This window comes from Engystomops pustulosus, chromosome 1 (genome assembly GCF_040894005.1).
Source record: "Engystomops pustulosus chromosome 1, aEngPut4.maternal, whole genome shotgun sequence".
NCBI classification, from domain to species: Eukaryota; Metazoa; Chordata; class Amphibia; order Anura; family Leptodactylidae; genus Engystomops; species Engystomops pustulosus.
Window position 1 is genome coordinate 200,531,915 of NC_092411.1, and position 25,479 is coordinate 200,557,393.

The window sequence follows — 25,479 nt, forward strand, 5'->3', positions numbered from 1 at the left end:
GTCTACTTTATTCTTTGGGTTAATACGATCATGGGGATACCTAATTTATAAAGGTTTTATAATGTTTTCATACATTTACAAAAATTAAGACCACCTGTACAAAAATAATTCTTCATTTTGCCATATTCTGGTGCTAATAACTTTTTCAAACTTAAGTGTACAGAGCTGTGTGCAGTGTAATCTTTGCGACTTTTTATGACGTTGGCAAGAGGTGTATTTTTTTACTTTCAACACTATTTTCTGTTACGGGGTTAAACGCCTGGAATAACCATTATTATATTTTTATAGATTGGACATTTTGGGATGCGACGATACCCAACATGTTTCTGATTTTTACTATTTATATTTATTCTAGGTAAAGGGGGTGATTTGAATTTTTAGTTGTTTTTTCTTTTACTTTTTTTTTCACTATTTTTCAGCTGCCCCTAGGGTACTTTAATCCTAGGTTGTCTGATCCTGCCATACACTGCCATACTAGAGTATGACAGTATATGGGGATTTTACACATCATGTTTTACAATGTGTAAATCTAACATTGTATTACATTGAGTAAAAAGAGACAGCCTCTGGTCTTTGTTTGACCCAAGGCTGTTATAACAAAGGATGGCTGCTTCCTGATGGCGTCATAGGGAGCAATGATCTGAGCCAGCTCTTTAATGCCCCCGGCAGCTTTGCTGGAGGTGATCGATGGATTAACACCCACGATCAATATGTAGCACACACTTACTGGCCATGGAGCCCATGAGCCCTCTCCAGTCACCTGCAGCCGACACATGACATACTACTACATCACGCGTCGGTAAGGGGATATATTAGAAACAGCCTGTCTTCATATAAGGCATACTATTATTTATGAATAAGAGATATATGAGATACTAGGTAAGAAGGGAGATTATTTGCATGATATTGCGAATGTCCTAACACTTTACGTAGCAATAGCTTCCACCATGGTTCACGGTTTTTATTCCATGGTTTTATGTTAATAGGTATTGAACATTATAGTGCTAGAAATACCAAGAATGCCAAGAAAGTCATTTTAGGATTTACTTGTGATTGTATGGCATCTTCCTAGCTTTGGATAATGCCATTCAGTAGAAGAATTAGGTGTTTTGGCATCCAGTGAAAACATGTGGAATTGCTCTTTGCAATCCCTATGATAACTGGTTTGTATGTTTCATTTTTTTGTGTGGTAAATTCAATTTATAACTGCACAGCCATACTTCTTCTATAGTTACTACTACAATCATGGTGTTTCTTTGAAGATCTGTGGTACTGCAATAACTGTACTTATCCTGAGGGTTTACCATGGAAATTGGAAGTTTCTGGAGGTATATTTTACACAGATATGTTATGAGAAAAATAGACAACTTGTTACTTGCATGAACGCTACCAGGTAAAATTTATTCTTAGAAGTTTATTGTAAGTTTAAAAACTCATAATCTAACACATCGTACAACCTCCTTAATTTCCTAATTATTGAACAGCTATTGTAACATGCTATGAGCGGGACATGGGGATTACAGAGAGCGCATGCACAGCCACAAAGCACATGGCAAGAAGATGCACCACTATACTAAAACAGCAGTACTAGAACTAAAGAAAGATGTAACAAACATGGGATACATTTTGCGATCATTAGAAAAAAAATCCTTCGTTTTTGATAACTAAAATTAGAACAGTTGTGCAAAAACCTGGAATGTTTTGAGCATATGAGCCATCTTATTTCTCCAGGGTATATTTATTAAACTGGCTATAAGAACGACTGTTTATGTTTCCAGCTTTTTGTATCTTAGGTTGTTTGGTGTGTGATAAATACATATGATTGATAAATTGGAACCTGATGTTCTTGATACAGGACTTCAGAGAAATAACTTGTGTTCTGGGGTGCTCGTGTGAGCTCTGCTCTAAGATTATGAATACACATGGTAAAATTTAGCAGCTTCTTCTGATGTTAAAAGACAAATTAAGAAGAACTTAGAATAAAATAAACTTCTTGGGAAAATCATTCCTTTTTTAACCACTGTGAAATGGGGCATTGTGTTGTAAACAAAAGGGAAAAAATGTGACACGTTCATTGTTTTTTGACCCTTTGTAAAATAAATGAAGACTTGGAACTGATTGATTAAGCTTTAGATAGTTTATTAAAGATTCTTTGCTTCCATTATGTGATTCTTTCTTCTAGGTACTGAAGTAAATGTATCATGAGCATATACAGGGTGCTCCCTGTTTACTGCACATTGTGCTAGAAGCTGTATGTTATGAATAAATTAAAAGGAACACTTCTAATCTGTAACCATAAGCCAGCTTTTAATGAATTATGCGTTGTACAGTTACTTTTTATGATGACTAAGCATTACTATTCACCCTGTCATTGACATACAGAAAGTGACTTCCTGTCCGCACATATGAGATTGTATCAGTTTAACACTAGAGTCTAAAACTAGTCACATGACATTGCCGAGAACTATAAGAGGGTGGAAAACTCTCAAATACAGACAACACTTAGAAGATTGCCTTCATCACAATTTACATCATGGTTGAGAAAAACAAAGTTTTGACTACTTGGCACAATTCAGGAAATTAATAGTGTTGGATAAAGTAAAGAAATTCAACAACAGTTTTTTAGGCTAATGTGGTTAGGGAAGTAAGAACACTTCTTAAGGAGATTTTTCAATTAACTCCTTTGATGCTCCAATGTATTCCGGGATGGGATAAGGAAAACATTGTCTCTTGGCTACCTCATAAGGCAGCACCCTTAACATAAAGCATGACTTTGTCATCCCATCTTGGAAAATTTAAATTTGCATTTTTTTTTGCAGAATCCCCAGTAGAGCATCAATAACCTTAAGAAGTCTTCTTACTTCCCTGAACTAATCAACAGCCTCTCACTTGGCCAAATCTGTTCACTACATTGTACTTAAAAGTTGCAAACACAGAAGCAGCTCTGTCTACAGTTGGGACTCTTCCATTTGGAATCGATAAACTGGTTTGCTTATTATCCCGCATCATGTCACTAGGCTTCCTGAGAAAGTCATGCTTGATGTTAAAGGGGACAGCCTTACAAGGTAGCCACAAGGGAAAGTTTTCCTCATTCCATCCAGGAAAATGTAGTTGCATAGTTAATTTCCTTGTCTGTTATGAGTATGATGTAGCATGATTAGTTGAAGAGAGAGTAAGATTGGGATTACATTCAAGAAAATTTTCAAGAGTGGGTGGAGATAGGCTTTAGAAGAGTTTAGACTCATTAAAATTAAGAAATAGTCCTACAATAATACATATTTTAAGAATGACTGTTATCCTTTCCATAAAACATTTGTAATTTGTTGTTATACAAATGCTCATTTGTTAACTTACTTAGTCAGAGGAGTAAAGACAACCAAGTATTACAGCACTTATAATATAAGGGTTAATAGTGCAAAAAAGAAGAAATGATGTCCGCGCTTCAGGGGATATGCAGGTAAAGCAAGGTTCCTTTATTTAGTATCCATATAAAATCCAAGACTGGCAAATTACAAAAGTGTGATGGCCCAGGTATGGTGACCTACGCGTTTCGCCCTCTCTCAGGGCTTAATCATGGTCTCTGTTGCACAACAAACAACATGTCGATTTAAAAACCCCCGCTTCAGTGATGGCGTGTGACGACTTAAGACTATAGCTTGTTTAAACTCCGTTTAGTAAGGATTATTGATTTCCTTCTTATATGTTTCTCATTGCTTATACTCGCAACTTAGAACCATCCACTTTACCTTTTATTTTGGTTGTTTTTACCTCCAATTATAGTTCTTAATGAATTTGTATACCACGCTGTATCGGGGTGGGTGTGGCGTAAGTCAGTCACGTGAATCTTGTCACGTGGCCGTGACGTCACGCCATCACTGAAGCGGGGGTTTTTAAATCGACATGTTGTTTGTTGTGCAACAGAGACCATGATTAAGCCCTGAGAGAGGGCGAAACGCGTAGGTCACCATACCTGGGCCATCACACTTTTGTAATTTGCCAGTCTTGGATTTTATATGGATACTAAATAAAGGAACCTTGCTTTACCTGCATATCCCCTGAAGCGCGGACATAATTTCTTCTTTTTTGGATTTCGTGCCTGTGGTCCGTGGGGCTTTATTGGATGCATCTCGCTCTGGGGGTCAATCGTGCCAGAAGGTGAGCAGGAACTACAAATCTCTTCCCTTTGCCTAAGGGTTAGTAGTGATATCAAGTCCTCCAACATGAGCTCACATATTATTTTCTTATACTTAACAGGTTTATTACTGATAGTATTTTATTTTGTATATATTGTGAAGCTGCCTTTATTAAAAAAAAAGCTGTGGTGTTAAAGTGGATTTTGATTAATAGACATTTGTCTGAAAGGGTTATTTTAAAAGGATTTGCGTGCAAAAAGTAGAAATACCCAACTAAATGGTTTTGGAAAGCAATCAAACAACAGAAGGTGCTAGAGGGGAAAAAATAGCAAAGCAGGTAAAAAATGGGGCCATAAATTATTAACTAAATAATAATTAAGTGTTTGGTCCTTTATTAATATACAATGGGGGGAATTTATAATTCACCTGCCAGTGCTCTGGGTCCATATCTACTAAGAGACTCTGGCCTCTTAGTAGATCTGGGCACAATCTCCAGCCGGTCAGACCTGTTTAGCCCCTGTCCGCTCACGACCCACCCTGCTTCCCACCAAAAGAAAAAAAATGGTAGAGTGAGCATGATAAATCTCCCTCAGTATGTTTAACTACAAAGTAATGCAAGACAAACAAAAAATGCATAGAGAAGGAAAATAAATAAATAAAAATATATATACATGCTTGAGAATGGCTACATTGAGATAGCTGAAACGTTGTATTCCCCACTGTTGAAATAAACCCTTTTTTTTACCATGGAGTGCTGCTTCCCTTTCTTGGATTGTGGATTATCGGGATCGTGAGTCGGACCCCCTGAAGCTTGCACCCACACATGCATCTTAATCCTATTTTTCACAGAAATGCTCTACCTCTTTGTTGTACAGTATATATATATATATAAGAAAAGTTGCAGTAATATAATGTAATTAATGCATTCAATGAAAGCATAAAAATGTGATTTAAAAGTATCACAACATTTTTCAGAATGATTGTTTCATTCTGTGGTCACTATAGAATATACTGTACATTACAGAGTGTTGAAATTGAACTAACATTTATTTGGAATCAGGAATTTATGGGTATCAATATTCACTAGAGGCCCTTTCTGAGACCATAATTGTACCTGCTTTTTGTAGGATCACCACAGCAGAACATCCAATTCAATATAGGAAATCGAAAAATAAAGCAGCAATCTGGTGCTATTTTGTTAGATTCATGCTATGTAATTATTCACAGTTTTCATCATAACAGTGAATGTATCTTACTCACTAGAAGTAGGTGACAATTCTTTAACACCTGGACTATAAAACCTTTAGAAATGACTTCTGCAATACACACTTGCGGCACCATTGTGTATTACTACATTCCAGGAAATTACCTTTTTCCTCTGGATATTTGGGTTTATATTGTGAATTTTACATGTGTTTGAGAATAATCAAGAAGTAAGTTGTTTGTATTCAGTTTATTGTTCCGTTTATTTTACCAATTGGTATTTTTATTATTATGGCTAAACCCCAACCTAAATAAAACATTCATATTAAAAGAATATAACCTAAGATTGTTGCCACCAGTATAAGCCCTGTGTAGCTTATGATCATCAGTGGAAAACTGCCCCCCCCCCAGTTGTAAGATCCCACTACCATGGATAGCTTCACAGTTTGAGAAGCAACTGGTTACCACAGAAAAAATAGAAGACCAGTTGACTTCAATGGGGTTTTCTCATTTATGGCATATTTGGTGATGAGCTCTGCAACTTTCTTGGGAATGTGTTCAGAATTCCTCACCCCAATACTGTAAATGTAGAGGTGACTGTGCATGTATGGCTCTCTTCATTTATTTCAGAGTGGCTTCTTTAAACTTCTGCATTAGCATACATTAATCATAGATTGTAAGCTCTTGTGAGGAAAGCCCCCCACACCTATTCTTTCATATTACTATGTTATTACTCTGTAATGTAATTTTGTTTGTATTTGAACCCCATGATTTGTAAAGCAATGTAGAGTATGATATCACCATATAAATAAAGGTTTATTATTGTTATTTTTTAAACTCCCTAGAAGTCAACAGAAAATGGTTATGTATCCCATGATCTCTGTCCACATTGATTGCGAGATTGGGTTTTATGGATCTTATTGTCATATTAGGTCATTATTTTCATATTCTTATCCATCCGAGATATGTGTGTGCATGCAGTAGAAGCACTGAATTTCTTTGTTTAGACTGTGAAGGATCACTAAGTGATATTTTTTGGAAGAGTTATATTCCTTGAGGGAGTGTTTGTAATGCCTTCAGGAATGTCTCGGTACAAGGATCGGATTTTAGTTTGACCTCTAGTTATTTCACTCTTGACATTGCAGACACCTGTGGCTTTTTCTTTTTGACCTCCAGCTTGTTGTTTTAAAAGCTTCAGGCAAATGGATGTGTTAAAATATGTCAGAATGTGATGTGTTTAGGAGAGAACAGGAAGAAAACATCTATTTGTCTGCACCGGCTTTCAGGGCTGGAATGTTTAATCCATCTACAGACGTTTTCTGTCTGAATACAAGGTACTGCCATTTTGTGTGATCATGTGAAAGCAGCTAAGTCTTATGTTTAATTGTTTAGCATCTTACTAAGGTGTAGATGTATGTTTTCTTATTTTTGTAGAAAAAACTAGAATAAGCTATTGTGCTGAAAACCCAAACTCGGCTTATACTCGAGTTAAAAAAATATACGTTTTACCAGGTTTTTGTGGTAAATTTATGGGCCTCGGCTTATATTTGGGTCGGCTTATACTTGAGTATATACGGTATATTTGAAATATTAGTATATACCCAACATGTTTTTATACACTACTTCTACTAAATCTCTGCTAAATACTTCACAATCCGGCTGTTGAGGATGAGGAAAGCTAGCCTACAGGCACAGACACTGTTTCTGTTTGAGACAAATGGTAAAATTAGAGTGTGTACTGGGAAGCCAGGGCATAGGTCAATTACAGCCGCTCAATTAGAACGACCAACCAGATCATGTCAGCACTATAATACTGACTTGGCTAAATTTGTCCTCCCACCTGTAACCTTTTATCATTACATGGTGGAACTGTGAAGTCTCTAGGGGGCATTACTAAGTAGAAACATAAGTTTCTGAAAGTCAGACTGTCCCTGCTTTCACATAGTGTTTCCTGAGAAAGAGATGAAAGAATTTGAAAAAAATTAAGAAGAAATTAATTAAAAATGAAAACATTTCAGAAAAGTAATGGTCTCCTGATATAAGCATCTGAATATAGAACACTTCATTCTTTATGTATGATCTACATATCAAAAACTGGTGTTAAACATAAAGTTGGGGCTATAGCCCATCAGTATCATATCGTCCAACGTCTAACTCAGTTAAGGACCATATTGGCTTCAGAGGTCAGTGAAGCCACATCCATTTGTCACGTGGACTATTAACAGGTGAATAAGGCTCTATTGCAATTCCAACTACAGAACTCTATGGTCTTTTCACTCTAAAAACCTAAAAACCTCTTTCAATTTTTCCATGTCATGTGTCATGGGTGAACTGTAAGTTTCGGGATCACAGGCTAATTGCAATTCTTTTGGATACATATAACAGCCTGGAGCATACAGAAGTTAACTTTACATGAAAAGCAGAGTTATCTACCCTTTGTAGTTAAAGAGGCAGAAACTGTTTCAATATCTCCCAATGTCACCCTGCAGGACACCTCTTCTTTTCCACCCACTGCATTCCTTATAGTCATATTGTACGCACATTTCCTATAGCTTTGTACGGCTCTATTTACCATCCAGGCATTATGCCAACATATGAGTGTCATTCCCATGGATACATTTTCTGTTTGCATATAATGCATAGTATAGTCTATGTTTCTCTACCACCACCACATTTCCATTAAATGACATTCAGTAAATAATTTGGTTTCTGAAGAGCTGTTCAGTAGAGGCCTCATGAAATAATCTTTAAGCAAAAACAATTTATTGAACATACCATATGCATTGAACGTTCTGATCCAAAATGCTTCCACACACCCTATCGTGTTTGACACTTTTGGTAACATTTTTTATGTTTGCATTTTTATAGCTTCTGTCATGATCTAGATTGTCAGATATTTAGAACATTGACCACAGTTTCTGTACATTGTAAATCTCTAGAATGATAGAATGATAATATGTTTTCGGCTAACTAAGATGCACATCATATCCAGCAGGTTATGTTCTAAGTGTGAACTGTCTACAGTTCATGTTTACCATACAGATCTCTTAATCTCTCTAGAGTAAGGGATCCGGCAAACATCACCTGAGGTGAAACATGGTGTTCTTATCTAACACCACCAAGGGCTTTATCATTATTTACTAACAGATAGAAACATCCAAGGGCAAGGCTTTTATGCTGTCCCTGGAAACGATGGTAGAAACAGCTGTCAACATATCTATAACTTAGGATAACACTGTTTATATGATAACAAAGAAAGTGCTATGATCCAGAGCTTTTATATTATGTTTCTACTGCGCGATTTACTGCAGATACAGTAAAACAATTGTGGATGTTTGTTCGCAGGACCCATAACCTTAACATTGCTAAACAAAGTTTTCCTAAATTATACATTCCTAGTGAGTAGTTACATTTCTTTAATGTATTCTTTCCTCGGGTGTTCTTAAGTAGGGGACTGCCTGTACTTCTTTCTTTATTTAATTTCTGACTTCGATTTACAATTTTACACTAAAAACTGCCTTAAAGAAATTGACTCCAACCTGATCATGGGATTTACCCACTGTTCCTGCTTTTGTATATACTAGTTTTTATGTAGTTTCAAAGTAAAACCAGAAGCTCAGTATAATTGAAAATAAAGGACACACTACTTTTTCCTCACTTTTTTTTATTGTCTTCTGGTTTTAATTCTAAAAAATTACACACACACACACACACACACACACACACATATATATATATATATATATATATATATATATATATATATATATATATATATATATATAGTGCATATTTATGTTCAGTCTCTATTACCAATGTAAATGAACTCTAGTTTATATCAAAACACCAAACATTTTCTTTCTCTCTCTTTACAATCCAGTCAAGTAGCTTCTACTATTTATCTAAATGCTTGATAAATGGCTGTCAAGGGAATGTTTATAGCATAATAGTTCCTGAAAAGAGACTCAGCACTATCTCCTAGACAAGGGCAGTCATAACTAATGATTCTTTTGCTTATACTATATGGCTTGCAAAGAGACAGTGGACTCCTGAGGAGCGAAGCTGTATATGCATGGAAAGCAGTTTGTGTGTGACGGCGCCAGTTATAAAAGCTTCTCGTCATTCCTGGTATTCTAATTAGCACAAAGTGTGCATCATATACAAGAACTGAGAACTGAACTACAACTCTCACTGGATTATATATAGGGACTTCTAGGTAGTTTTATATTACTAGGTTACTATTTATTTTTTAGCTTTTAAAGGACTCTAAATAAGCATAAAAATAACTAAGCATTTTGCTGAGTTATATTCATCCTCATTGCCAAACGTTAAGACCCCTTTCCATGAATGTATGTTGGTAGCCTTCTCATTTATATAACATTAAAGATGCTTGATGATTGTCGGCAGCACTTTCCCTTATGTAAACACACTGACACTCTTCTGACAAATACAAACTGTATAGAGAAGATGTGGTACAGTAGTGGATAGAAGCATTCCTAGCAACATTTTCCTCTCGTTGTACTATTTTCCTTACACAGATTTAGTTACCATGTCTATGTTATCAACATATTAAGGAGAGGATGCCAGTCGTGAGCTACCTTTTTTTTAATCCAGAAAAAAAGAAACGTACACTATGCTGAAATGTACGCAGACCCCTCTATAAGAATAAAATAGCATCCCAGGATACTCCCACCATTCTTTCATCTGCCAGTCAGCACTACCTGGTAAAGCAATTGTGTCCCAAAAAGCAGGGTCACAGTTAGTAATTGGCCCTTTGTCCGGACATCATCACTAGACCATTAAGTGACAGAGGGTCCATGACGTGAGGATCCCCTTTGTATTTTAATACATGAGCCTGGCTACTCAATATTGTTGTCTTACTAAAAATTCCATTAAATAAGACATTGATGCAAAGAGTTTGTATGTTCTCTCCATGTTTACGTGGGTTTCGTCCGGGCACTTCTGTTTCTTTCCACACTCCAAAAACATACTGTTAGGTTGTTTAGATTGTGAGCCCCATGGGGACTGGGACCAATTTGGCAAGCTTTGTGCAGCGCTGTGTAATCTGTAGGCGCTATATAAATAAAGAATTATTATTGTTATTATTAATGTGATAAAAAATCAACATGGTAGCCAAGAATTCTCAGCTAGCAGAATGGTAAAAATAATCTCCACAAGAAAGTGCACAACTGTAGTGTGGAATGGTGTGTGTGTGTTCTTGGCTTTTGTCTAGGATAAAATACTTTGTAGGCCCATTAGTCATGACTATTGATATATTTTGGGTTTTAAAAGGGCAAAGTGTAGAAAAAAAAGTCTGCAAAAGCTTTTTCATTGCATAGTTTTGTTTTAACATAAATCCTGTTTGACGAAATCCAGAGATGTGGTACCATCTGGTAACACATCAGAGCTCACAGATGTATTGGTTGTTATATGCTTTCATCCTTCAGTGCTGTCTTATTCACTCAGATCATCATCCCGTTCATACCCCACATACTTTTAATGGTTGTCATTTTACAGGGACACTGGGGAGCATTTATTACCACCTTTCAAACAGAAAACTGGGGGAAATGTCTTTTCCTTTGTTGCCGCTCTTGCGCCTTTTTTATGTCTGTACCACTATTTTGGTGGTGTTGCCTATTTCTGCTTAATCTGACCCAAATGTTGGTAAACCCCCTTGCAGGCTTAAGCCTCCTCCTCCTGCCCACTCCTTGGCCTTCATGCCATGTCACATACTTTTAATGAAGGAGTCCAGAGATTGATTACTTTTCTTTATAGCTATAATGCTTTACTTGATATGTGGTGCTTTAGATAAATGTCATGCATAGTCAACAGTCGCAAATGTGTCTTTAAATAAAATGACCAGTCAGTTCTCAACCAAAGAGAATACTGAGAAAAGCAGCTGAAATGTATTATGCTGTATACCCAGGAGCTCACTTCTTAGCTGCTATATAACACATCACAGGTGCAGGATTAGTCGCAGTGTGAAGCGTAGTGTGTCCTTAATAGATGTCCCTTGCATGTCTGTTCATCCGCACATGAATCTTGTTATAACAGTCTTATAAAGATTAGCGTTCTGGAAACGGTATTGATTGCAACGTATCCGGCAGTGAATGTGGGATATTTATTGAAGCCAGATACAAAAATATTTGGAAGAAATGCAGGGTTATTTATTAAAGAATGGAAAAGCCTAATGTGTCCCAGCGCTCAAACCATTTTTCCAGGTCTGCAGCTAATTTGTACTTCAAAAGTGAATCAAACTGATAAAATTGTTATGGATTGCTATTAACTTGGATAAATAGATTTGCAGAAGTGTTCTTCTGAATGCTTAGCAAACGTTAACTATTATCAGATTTTATTTTAATGCATGTACTCATGTTAAATATGATTGCATGAACCTGGCATCATTCCTTCTTCAAGAAGTCCAGTTCTGTTCATCCACAATAGTTTCTAATAAGAAGAGTGCCAGGCTTGTCATTGGTAAAGCATTCATATACTGAAAACAAGGGTGCCAAAGCATTCATTGTTTGTACGGTTCATACTCAAACGTTTTTAGCAGAAACAAAACTCTGTTAAGCAGCCATAAAATGAAAACTAGCTATTTTATGTCACGTCCAGTGTTCTATGCTTGATTTCTCAACAATTGAATAAAACTTCTATAATGTGAACTTGGACAAGTTTGATATACAAGACAACAATTTAAAGAGAACCTGTCAAAGCAATTTGGGACACTAAACCATCCACAAGTCCTTTTGGACTGGTGGTTTAGTGTCCCAAATTCAAGAAAACCTTGAGAAAGCTACTGTGCAAAACGTTCACTACGGCTGCTACCGGGAATCTGTGGAACAAATGTGGGTAAGGTACCATGATAACCCGTGTGTTATGTAAACGATTTTTGGCTTTGTGTTTAAAATCTACAAATTGTATGTAGGCAATGGAAGGGAAGCATGTGATGTTTACCTGGTGAGATATTCAATAAATCACATGTGTGCATTTACACTCTGTATCACACTAGTGTTTTGAGTAGCTGTGGTATCCTTGATAGCATAGGTGTTACCATTATTTTCTTTATTGGCTTTTTCTGGAATCTATTTCTATGATTGTATGTATTTTGAGTGGTTTAAGAAATAACTAGTAAAATTTATGATAAATAATATGTGGTATCGAAGTCCTTTTTCTTGTGTATAGATATTGATTTTTGGAGTTTACAGACGTGAATATAATGGGGGAATCTCGAAGTGTTATCACCCAGCCTATGATGTGGTATCTTGGGATGAATGTGTTTTTAATCTTGTATACTCTCCTTAGTACAGAGCTCTCGGCAAAGAAGCAGTCATAGGGTAAGCCGACTTTACTGTACATGTGCCATAGGCACGGCACATGTGACTTATCATACTGATCTCTAGGTTGGTATAAAAGTTTACCTCTTCTATAGCAGCCACATAAAGAATCCTAACAGGTTAATTTGGGACACTAAACCACAGGACCACAGAGACTTGATGTTGGTAATTTATTATGGCCTTTCAAACAGGAAACTGGCAGTGTTTTCTTCTTTTTCTTTTTTTGCGCCTTATTTTATGATTTGTTGGCTACACTAATTCCTGTTTTCCGACACTCTAGACTTGTTCTATTTTTGGGCACAAAATTTTGGCGTGCTTGTGAATTCAATAGTTTTTTTTCCATCAAATCATTATCCATGGTCTTATTCCATCCATAATCAGCTAATGAGCTTGAATGGCTCTGCAGGTGTTCCCAGAGCTCCTCAGTGTGCAGATTCACAAGCTGTTACAATAAACACAACATATCTCACCCATACCCCTGCTCTCTCCCTCCTCCCTCTGCCGGAGTGATCTAGCAGCAGTAGGAAGTGCAGGGGAAGCGGAGACCTGCTCTGATCATTGTAACAGTCTGTCAAGCTACATCACAAAGAGGCTCTGGAAACGCCTACCAGAGCCATTAATTATCATCAGCATAATTGTTAAAGTTGATCTTAGAAGGAAGGAGGTCATGGATATCAAATATAAGAAGATTAAAGCAGTCACAGTTCCTGGTTTATTATGCTGCATTTGATGGTAGAATTTCTTTAAGGGCTTAAAATATTGATGATCTAGACTAAGGATGGATCGGTGGAGGTCTGACATTCAGCACCCCCTACAGTGAGCTGCTCAAAGCTCAGGCTTACTGTATCACATTCATTGTTCTCATTAAGAGGTTGCAACTGTCATAGTCTAGTTAACCAGGCAGAACTATAGCACATATGTACAACTATACAGCAGGTATACAATGTATGGAACATCAATAGGTTTGGTTAAGTCATCAGCGTAGCTAAATGTTTCTCTTATTTAAAGAGGTTGTGCTCTTCAAACACCTGTTCTCTAGGGGAAGCTAGTTGGACAATCTGATATTGATCACCTATGCTAATGATCAGTAATTTAACAGTCCCATAAAACTACTTTTACTACAATAAAGAGCCCTGGCAAAGGCTGGCTGGCACTTTGGAAAACACAGAGTATTGTTTAAAGCTCATCAAAGGGTGTGTACTTGGCACAAGCCACTAACATTATCAGAGGAATCTGTATGTCCTCTGTGTGTTCTCTTCTTCTTATCATTTCGTCTGCTCAAATGTTTCTGTGGATTTTTGTAGACATATTATAATCTTGCATATATGCAGTGTGGATATGTTACACCAATTGGTAGTGCAGTGGTTAACTCTGTTTTCTAAGGGAGCAAAGTTAATATACCACTCATACAGATTGAGCAAATGCAACAAGGTTTCCAAACACAGAAAGGCTTTTAGTTTCGGAGAGCGTTTACGGTGAATCGTGCCAATCCTTTTTGTGGTCAGAATTGATTGCTGTCGTCCCACAAGTGCAATTAATTGCCGAGTGGAGTGGAGAAGCCGTGACTACACCAGAAACATAAAGAGGATTTATCACATATTTCTTGTAGTACTGCAACCAATCACAAGACAGCAAAGCAATATTAACATATGCTCAGCAACAGCTACCACCTTTCCAAGGCGCTATAAATTGTAATAACACCGCAGAAAAGACTTTATGACTGTCCTACTCTCCTCAGTAATGTTCTTATCAGGATAAATGGGAATGTAAAACATTTTCACTTTTAAAAAACGAATGTGAATGTGATGTGAATGTGCTGTAGGATGTAAAGCGGAGTCACACGTAGGATGAATAAACTGATCACGGATTTTCTGCATCTACTACAGTGAACAGATTTAACTGTCTAGTTAATGTTATGCCATTCTTCCGCTCCTATAGTTTTGTCATACACTGCCTTGGGTTGTCCATCCATATCATATTTTTGGTGTTTGCAACTTTGTTTTGCAAACTTTGGCCGTCGATTCTCTGTTAGGGCACAGTTGTGATTAAATGTAGCAGTAAAATAAGACCGGTTATCTGAAGGATGAAACACATATAAATGTCCTCTCCCATGCTTTACATAGCATCTAATGCCTGGTTATAATGAAGTCAGTGCATCGAGTAGGGAACATGCCACCAAGTATACTAAAAATTATAATTTTTTATTTATTTAATACTTAAAAAGAAAGAATGTACATACGGTACATAAATAGTTCATTAAAATGGTCATAAATACATACTGGAGAAATAATAATAATAATAATTCTTGATTTATATAGCGCACACAGATTACGCAGAGCTGCACAGAGTTTGCCAAATCAATCCTTTTCCCCATGGGGTTTACAATCTAATCAACCTACCAGTATGTTCTGGGGTAAACTTCACAATGTGCTAAACCAGGTATACAACTTCAATGCTAGATTCTATTTCGATATCTTGCTTTTTATCTATTTAGAGTTCATTTCCTTACCATTCACTGGAGTTCACAGAAAGTGCATTGTCCAACTATAATCCACTGTGCCGCAATTCACGAAGATTGTGTGCCCGATATCCGGAATGTGTCGTTTTCCTGCTCAGGTCCGATAGATTTCACCATCTTTTTTGTGGTGCATCTAATTTCAAGGGAGTGGAACACAATACGAAAGTTAAACCTGGCGCTCAGTCCGAATCAGTTGGACTGTCCGATGGCATGCCCCATAATTTGTGTTGCATGGAAGCCATCACAACTGTGCCACAAAAAGGGTTTCGTGTGACACAATAGCAATGCACCCACTACTTAAATACCTGTGCAAGCCATTTTATTATTGAAGAATGGGCACAGTCTGAAAAAAAACCTAGTTAATGTAGCCCAATGTTTTCAATATAAGATACCTGGTATCTATCTAGTGGCCCCTGGCCTCGACGCGTGTTTCGCTTTAGCTTCTTCAGGAGAGTGTACTCTATTCTGTATACTTGGTCCATGAACAGATTTAGGCCTAAAACCCACAAGCAAGTTTCATGCGACTAACTTGCATCAAACTTGCACCGCATGCTTGTCAGATTACCTGGCCCAAATGTGCAGAGACCAGAACAAAACTCAACGTGTCAGTTCTGTTCCGGTCTCTGAGTGTTCGTGCCGGATTTTCTGGCAAGCACATAATGTGAGTTCAATGATCCTCTTGTTGGTTGTAGGCCTTAGAAGAAGTAGAATAGCTCAGATTTAATAGAATGGCCCAGATTTACTAAAGCCCTTGCACCAGTTTTCTATCAGACTTTAATTTAATTTATTTAATGTGAAAACTGCTTGCAAATGTATTCAAGAAGTATCAACTATTTAGTGTCATGGCTGCACTATACCCAAACACAAAATCCTTCACTGAAAAAGTTGGTGCACTCTGTCAGAGCTGTGCAGGGAGCGCCAAATTCATGAAGAACGGGCGCCACAATTGCTGAATCGGACAGACCCTGCACACTACACAGGAAAACTGCACATAGTGAAGTTTGCACTGTTTTTGATAAATGTGAGCCAATATCTTCATATTCAGGAATCTTTGGTGACAGATTCACTGTTTGGTGATATCAGGAATTTTTATGTAGTTTTTTAAGGGGATATCATTGACATTAGTTGTACAAAAGAGCTGGGTTCCGCAATCATCTTGATCCATCTGAAGAATGAAGCTTTACGGTTAGGAAGCAGGCAAACAGTAAAAGCTTGTAAACTGTTGATGAAACCTCAAGGAAGCTGCAATACCTGGCCGCTACCAACATTTTTTACTTTCTCTATTATTCCACAGAGATAGGGGATGACGTCTAGTATTGCTTACTTCACCAGCACTATTGGCTGATAGACTGACAGATTGATGAGCAAGACTCTGTGCAGAGGTCTATTGCCTCCTTAATGTACCTGGATTTAGTCAGAGTCCAGGAGATAAATCCAGGCATAATTGGCCTATTTTTAGCTGTGCAGGCTTTCTCACCTCACACACTGGGATGATTATCACTAAATGTTTTCACACACACTTGTTTCAAAGCTCAGATGTGTCTGGAAAGGTCAGATATCAAAGTGAAGCTATGAAGAGCTTCAGATTACAGAGCTGCTTGTTCCATCCAGTCAGACTGTTGTTCGCTTGTCTGGATCTGAAACGCATATTTGGAGCATCGTTCCAGTTGACTGTCGCTTCTTCCCTTTTGTTTGCGTTGTAGGTGAGGTTTTGCCTTATCGCCTTTGCCGCACTGTATAAATTGTATTATGTGTTAAGGAAGGCATCTGGTGTTTGATTTGTGATTATTACTGTTTACAAGTCAGATCCTTTTTTCTAAAAGCATATTTTATCAATTTCTATCGGATGCAAAGAAAATTGAGAACCAAGCTTTAGTCAAGGGAACTCAATACCTTAAAGAAATCTGATGTAATGATACGCACAGGTTGCCATCAAGAGGCCTTTAGTAAACATCTCCGATAGGGTATAAAGAAATCAATATGTCAACTGAAATGGTTTGTTTATGGGATTAAACTTCTTTATACCACTATTCAATAGTTAAACCTTTTATTTTATTCACTAGGTAACATATTTACTGTACACCCAGGAAGAAAAATGACTCTAAGTTGAGAAGAATAACACAGAAGTAAAGCCTAGTATATCATCAGTCATACACTCTGGCGTGGAGCCTGTACACCACAGCTTTGTCTGGCTCGGTGGAGCATTGCTTCTAGGGGAAAATACCTCTGTACATAACAAGTCCAATGGACCATACCACATTTTTTTTCTGTCAAATATTTAATAGAATTTGCCAAAAAAGTAAAACAACTTGTTACACAACCATACAGAGGAAAACAGTCCAAAATAAATAAAACAATGTGTATATAGGTACACACAATTCATCATAGATACCACACACTTGTTTTTGTGTGACTGAGTCAACATTTTTGAGAATTTCTTAAAATATTAGTAATTTATCAGGTTTTACAATGCAAATTAATGTTGTACAGTTGCAATTTAAAAAAAAAATCACTAAAATATATATACTGTATGCATACAATTGGTCTTTAGTGGTTGAAGACATTTGTCCCTTGCCAACCCAAATGGCACTACTTTTAGCTATACAACTGGTCTTCATATGCAACACAGAACTGATGAAAATAATAATTGATATTTAGATATGGTCTGAGGTTAATATTTCTTGTAAATAAGCTGAGGTGTACTACTGTGAAGATAGAACCAAAAAGCTAAAAATCAAGCTTGTATAAAAAATGTCCTTCAATGTCCTCATATCTGATGCTATCTGGTGCTCTAGACTACCTCACTAAAGAGACACTTTGGACATGTGACTTCCTTCAGATCTAATAAGAAAAAAATATCCTGAATGATGCTTGATGTACTGTTAGATAGATGCCTTTTTATTGCATTCACTATTTTTTCCAATTGTCTCATTTCCGAACTTTCTGTTAGACAGGAGACTGTGATCTATCACTTCTCTTCCCAAAAGCTGGCTGAGAGAGTGGATAACATTAAATTTCATCCAAAGCCTGTAATGTCATAAGAAAACACAGACCTATGGTTTTCACTCCGTATTACTATTAATGTTGTTATTTGACTGTGCCACCCTATGAGCCAGATGTCTGAAAATCTCTGGCTGGAACTTATTTAGAAAGTTCATTCCCTATCCATGAATAACAATGTTGTATCGTTACAAAACCAGCTTTGTGACTGCTTGCTGAAAGAGAACTTCTTCTGAAAGGGTATGTTCCACTGACCCAGAAACACAACATCTGTTCCTGCTCATTTATACAGGCCGCATTTCAAGAGTATCACAAACTAGTGTTAATTCTTTTTATGTAAAGACAGACATGAACACCATCTATGTTATAAAGAGGGTTTCATGGTTTACAATTTGTATTTTTACTGAAGCTACTGGTTAAGTGATTATACAAGGCTGTTATAATGGGCAAGTTAAAAAGACATCTAGACAATGGACTTAGACTAATTACTTAATAGTCATCAGAAAGGGAAGAGAAATACAAAGCAGGTCAAAGTCAAATAAGTTGTGTTCTAATAGAGAGTTGGTAGTGGGTGTACCCCAGACGACAAATCTTACACTTACTTAAAGTCTAAGTGGACCACTTAATTGTTTTATGGTTTCCTCTTCACACCTATGTTTCCTATTCACACTTATGCTCTTCTTGTGTTTTTTAGCATGTAAAGTTAATTCCATGTTTACCTTTCTTGTCTGTTCTTTAGTGCAAGCCTCACTTTTTTGCCTTTGTTTGATTTTTATGCAACAGTAATATTTATTAATGGAGCTAGGAGCTGACTGGTAACGTCAGAGAGTTAGGGCTGGCAGAAAGAGGGGCAAGAGCTTGCTTCTGGCTCCTCGGGCGGGAGCCGGAGGTACATTTGCAGTCTGTTTTCCAAGCACTAATCTGTTTGATTATGGCTCTAAAGTTTCCTTGGAGTTGTAAAACATCCAGTGGTCCTCATTTTCATTCCCCTTGTATGGACTTTGCTACCCACAAATTCCTCGGTGGTGGTTACCTGAATAGCCATGGATTGGTGGTAGTAGCAGGGAGGGAAAGATAGCAAACAGAATTCTATGGGGTAGAGTCATGTAGTCAGAATTTATTAGGCCCAAGGATGTTAGAAATGTAGATAACTCTTTCATCTAGAAGTAAAATCCAGGGCAAAAGATAAAATCCTGTAGCAATTTCCAAGCAAGGTCAAAATGAAGGTTGAGGCAATAATCAAAACACGGGCAAGTAAAGTGGGTGAGTGACCACTTACAATTCCCAAATAATGGTTGAAGTAAAGAAAAGTTACTTTATAAACTGAAATGGAATGATGGCTGGAGCAGGGCCCAAGTAGTTTTGCACCAACTTTTTGCCCCAGATCTATTTATACCACACTATATTATTTTATTCTAGAGTGTTCCTCCAATAATGCAACTGCCATGTCAGCAGTGTCAGAATGTTTTTCTTTTTAGTATTCATTGATGGGAGTTTGCTGCAGCAGGTGGAAGTCACACCACTTGTGCTGAAATTCTTCGGCTGTCGAGAATGTTTTGGAACTCCAAGCAGTGTCCTCTCAGCTATCCATTATTAAGCTCATTAGTGTCTTCTTGGAGCTTCATCTAGTTTAAGAATTTGATTTTGACACCATTATACTGCTAACACGTTGTTGGTATTAGATATTTGCTGGTGCCCTTTCATTTAAGCTTCATTTCCTTTTGCTTGGGGTTGTTCTGTTGGTATTATCATTTGCTCGACCGCTGCGAATGTTAAACAAGTAGGAGTATAGCTTTACGTCTGAAGATTTATAGTGTTGGAAGTTCATCTGGTAATCTTTAGGAGCTTGCTGCTTTCTTCATGGAAATCCAAAGTTTAACCTACTGTGAAATTATTTGCTTTCTTTTTGGGATATTTAAATGTGACCAGATATTGGCCTGGTGCCCAGATCATATAATTTATCCATTTCCTTTTCAGCAAATCTTCTTGATAATATGCTTCTGAGGAGCTCAATGAAACTCAATGTGGACAGCAGGAAGGAGGACACGGAGAGCACCGCACCTGCCCCACCACAGAAGATGCTGTCATGTTACTGTCATCACCATTGCCCAGAGGACTCATTCAACAATACATGCTGGTTGGTATATATGACACCGTATGGAACACAGCCATTATTTTTTATATTTGCATGTCTTTATTATATAAAGTAGGTCTAGTTTCCAGGACTTTTTCAATAAAACAGCTGGAGGTTGTCTATACTTACCAGAAACTGAAGACACCCAGGATTTATGTTTCTTTGAGTTGACTCAAGTATATGTATAAAGGGAAACATTGATTTTATTATCCTAAAGTGAAGGAGTAACTTTAAGAAAATGTTTTTAACATTTTTATGTAAAACTGAATCCTGCAATTTTAACCCTGTGTAGTAGGCCAAATATTAATAGACATTTGCTTATTTGCAGCAGTCACCTTATTTACACAACCGAAAAACCAGACAGGATTACAATGGAAGATAACGCCACCATAGTACACACTAATAACACAGTAATTAAGTTCACTACTGTCAATAGATGATATCACAGGCTATTTACTCCCCCTCCTTGCACAAAAACCTCTTAATAGATAACAAAACTGAGCAATTTTTTTAAATCCACTATTGACAAGCGGTGCTGCCACATTTTATCAACTGCCCGGCCCTACTCATGGTCCTCAGTGAGTCATCTCCAGTCTATGGCTGCTTGTTGCCATGAGGCTGCTTTAAAGCAAATCACTAAATGCTGTTAACAGTACCTTAGGCAAGATGGCGTTCTCAAAGACAACTTAGAAAAAAGTCATATGTTTTTGGCCATGGGATTAAAAAGCAAATTGGTAATGTATCAAGCAGTATAAACCACAATAATACATGTGAATGGCAGCAACGCGCCTAAGACAGTCTTTTAAAAGCTGTACAGAGCCTACCTTTTAATACATCTAACCCTATATTTATTACACAATAGGGTGCAGTTGTTAATTTTTCAGTAATCTAGTCATCATTAAAAGATTTTGGAAACTATTGACAGACAACATACACAGTATATATATATATATATATATATATATAGGGTCGGCACCAGGTTTCAGTAAGCCCATGGGCGACAGAGCCTGAGTGAGCCCATTTGCAGCGAACTCATGTGGCAGCATTCAAAATTCAGAAACTAAATCGGTCTCAAGTTCCTTAAAATGTTCCCTAGTTTATCATACAAAACAGCCCCCTCACGGTTATTTTATATACCCTCACACCCTATGGATTCACTAGATACAGCCTCCTTACCCACATGGATTCCTTATGTACAGTCTTATGTGGGTCCCTCCAGCAGCTCTGGACCCTGGCACTTGCAGCCGGCCCTATATACATATATTTATATTTATTATATATATAAAATTAGTAATGTGTTATGAGTTGCTTGCTCTATTACATGAACAGTGGTGTTTTTGAGGGTATGAACACGAAAGTCAATGGTATAAAGTGTGAAGAGAAAAGTAGAATTGCTCTCACCCGCTTTTCGGATTCTTCCTGAGGAGATTTCGGTCCCAGCGACTCGGATCCCACGTGACCAGCGTGTAAAGCAATAGTAGTACGAAAAGAATGATCCAGCGCTTTGTGTTTGGGAAACAAATACTCCAGGCGTTTTATTTCAAGATACAAGGAAGGGTGTAGACATCACATAAACCCCGGCACTGCGTCCAAGAGGTGGACTACACTGTCCAGCCTACGCGTTTCGAGCGCATACACACGCTCTTTGTCAAGGCTTAGCCTTAGCTAAGGCTTAGCTAAGCCTTGACAAAGAGCGTGTGTATGCGCTCGAAACGCGTAGGCTGGACAGTGTAGTCCACCTCTTGGACGCAGTGCCAGGGTTTATGTGATGTCTACACCCTTCCTTGTATCTTGAAATAAAACGCCTGGAGTATTTGTTTCCCAAACACAAAGCGCTGGATCATTCTTTTCGTACTACTATTTTTGAGGGTATGTAAGATGCAAATTAGTATGTTCTTGGTTTTTCGACTAGTGAACCACTGAACCAAGTTTTTTTGAGAGTACCGTATTTTTCAGACTATAAGACGCACAATAAATTCTTTGATTTTTTTCAGAAATCAAAGGTGCGCCTTATAGTCCAGTGCACCTTATATATGAACCGTACATACAGACAACAGCTGCCTTGAACTGTGCACAGGTCTTCCACCTGCTGGTCATTCATTCTTATAATCAGGTGCGCTTTATAATCCGGTGCGCCTTATTTATGAACTTAGAGGATTTAGCAGTCATTTATTGATGGTGCGCCTTATAATCCGGTGCGCCCTATAGTCCGAAAAATACTGTATTGTGAACTATGCCAGATGATTTATTATAGATGTTTGTGTTTGTATAGATGTATGTATTCTTTACATAAATATTGTGAAACTTTAATTTGTGGTTAGAGAATATAGATCTTTAACAGCCTCAAATATTTATTAACAGCACTGGTACCATTGGCTAGTAAGCTATTCTGGAAACGCAGGCAAAAAAAGAAGATTAGTCTGATGTGAACCCTTGCTGAAGTTCTGATTAGTAATACTTTTGGTACTTCCATTTATGATGTTTTTCCATAAATGTCTTACCCATACAGGTTCCTGACTTACATTCTGATTAGCGAGGCTACCAATGCCAGGGAAGAGATGAATGGAGAGGTGGTTATGCATGTGTGTAGAGTCTTAAAAACAGATGTCTAACTTTTCTGGAGAGAGTCATGCACCTGCTAGACTGCCTTTACATTCATTCCCTGTATGGATTTACTAGCCAGAGACTACCTCACCAGTCAAGGCAGGTTTAACAATCTCTCAAACATTTATAGCATATCCTGTATATACATAGACCATAAGAATCATGATAATAATAAGACTTACATTTTTATAAAGAGAATACCCCTTTGAGATTCAATGAACATTTTCCATTATAGTCACATGTATGTGTATGTACCAGAAAACATCCCACTCAGGATAAGCGCCTTGGCCTTGTACCTTGCCCCAAACCAGAGGAGTGAGCACCGTGACTGTGCATAATGCAAATTAATGGCGGATGTGAGCTTGCTGCAGCTTGTGTGGCCAGTTCTTGTCCGCCAAATATGATTGTCTGGACGAGGCCTTAGATATATGGGATAGATTATAGTTATTTACAGTTCTTCCCCATGCAAACACATGTTAATGGAATGAAGTCCTTCATGTGTCCTGTGTTTCATATATAAGTTATGCATATGTTTCATATATAAGTTATTATTTTGAACTAAATATGGCCAAATATTGCAAATGCATAATTTACAATATTGGGTCAATGAATCTACTTTATGCAATAGAAAAAGAGTTTAAGAGAATTATTTTATAGGTGACACAGTTAGTATTGGATACATATGTAGTGTACATAAAATACAATTAAACAAAATCCGCATCGCCTATGATTATTAGGTGCATTACTTGACTTTATTAATAATAATCATCTTTATAATTTCATATAGGATCATAGTAAATTTCTTATGATAAAGCTGTACCATATCAATGGTCTGTGCCTGGAGGTGATGATCCCTTCTTGCTGCTGCCTATTACCATTGCCTTCATCATTTAATAAACAGACCAATTATTGTCAGTCATCCTATAATGGAGCTGTAAATCACTCTAAATGCAGCCAATCTAATAGCTCATCATGGAACGGGCAGGGCCAGGTTGGTGTTGTAGCTTCAGTTGCCTTAGAAAAGCAGAGTTCCGCATTTTCAATACTCTGGGATATCAGCCAAGTCTGGCTTTAGTCTGTCTCTAGTGATCTGTGCCATGTGGAAACCTACCCTAATACCAAATAGAAAGTTCTCACAGTGTTTTACAGGGTGTTAACATCATTATTAATGGAGAAAACTTGAAAGATTGTTTCGAATAGGATTATTGTTGGATATAAAATCCCAGGCAGAGAGGAAAAGTGATGTATCTTTTTTAGAAACGGCAAAGTGAATATGAAAGCCAATCTGTGCCAGTAAGCAGAGCTTGCCATTCTGCTTATTTGGGGTCATGCAGCGCTCCCTACCCCTAAGACATGACTGCTCATTCAGTGCAAAGTGTGCTTCTAAATTAACCATAAAGATTATTGTATATATGCATGTCCATTAACATAGTGCAGCATATACATCAGTGGAATCAGTGAAATCGCATTGATGTAATCAGTGGCATCAACAGTTGTCAGAACCAGTGGCTTATTTCTGAACTTGGTTCATTCTCATTAAAATAATTCATTTATTTTAAATCTTTACTTGTGCATTGTATAACCAGCCTTCTATATATAAACTTGGAAAATCCTTAGGTAATCCTCATTATGGAATCTCTTTAACTTTTTAAAAAGTAATCCATCACCATAATTTACCTACCTAACTGACTGCTATGATATACAGGGCTATGCCCACACATGCCACACATAACTTCGTTTTTATTGTCCAGATTCTTCTTCTATGGCAAATATGGCAATTTAAGCTAAAGTGCTTCATGAGACATTAGCAGAGCACCTCAGGGCTCTGGCTTCACATCTCGCTGGACCCAGGGGTGATGAAGCTGGAGGGGAAAAGCGGTGAAAGTGTACAATGGGTTGTTGTTGGAGCCGGAGCTCCATAGCGGCCGCTCTGTTAATGCCATCCGAACCACTTTGGCAGCATTTGCATATTCCTAAAGTGAAGTTTTGGCACAGAAGAAGCAGCTGATAAATATAAGCAAATATATGGATGGCCTGTGTGGACATAGCCCTACTTAACAAAGCAGTAATTTCAGGTTAAATATCCTCTTGCTGTGATATGGAATGGCCCGTTTATGTGACTCATTTTCGGGGAATGTTATCTGTCTACATACCCTGTGCAGTAGACCCTATAGACAGGGAAAAGTTTATATTTATATGTTAAATTCACCCTTACAGGATGCTGCTTTCTTATCTAAAAGTACCTATTTCAGTAGCGCAGATGATCTCTTGTAACGTTGAGAATTTTAAAGTGAGGAAAGATTTTATTTTAGGCTTGAAATGTTTTATGAGTTGGCTTCTGAGACTTTTCTTCACCACAGGTGTAATGTCTCTACCACCTCAATGGGAAATGTGAGCCATGCCAAATTAATTTGCCTGTGACGTAATTCAGACAGTGTTTGGATGACTGCTGAGGGAAAACATTCTGAGAGGCTGTTAAACACCTTTTTATACTTTTAGATAACAAAGTATGTCATATTGGTGGCAGACTAATTCTCACAGAGCCATACC

At 37.4% G+C, this 25,479-nt stretch overlaps 1 protein-coding gene across 4 annotated transcripts in view; it reads left to right on the forward strand.

Annotated features, from left to right (window-relative positions):
* Nucleotides 1-25,479, forward strand: part of BMPR1B (bone morphogenetic protein receptor type 1B) — a 264,614-nt gene that overhangs the window by 208,096 nt on the left and 31,039 nt on the right. For all 4 annotated transcript variants that reach the window (XM_072117926.1, XM_072117903.1, XM_072117917.1 and 1 more), the window contains one exon: nucleotides 20,169-20,328. In XM_072117926.1, the coding sequence (XP_071974027.1) occupies nucleotides 20,186-20,328 (143 nt within the window). In that variant the 5' untranslated portion in view covers nucleotides 20,169-20,185. The remainder of the gene's footprint in view (nucleotides 1-20,168; nucleotides 20,329-25,479) is intronic.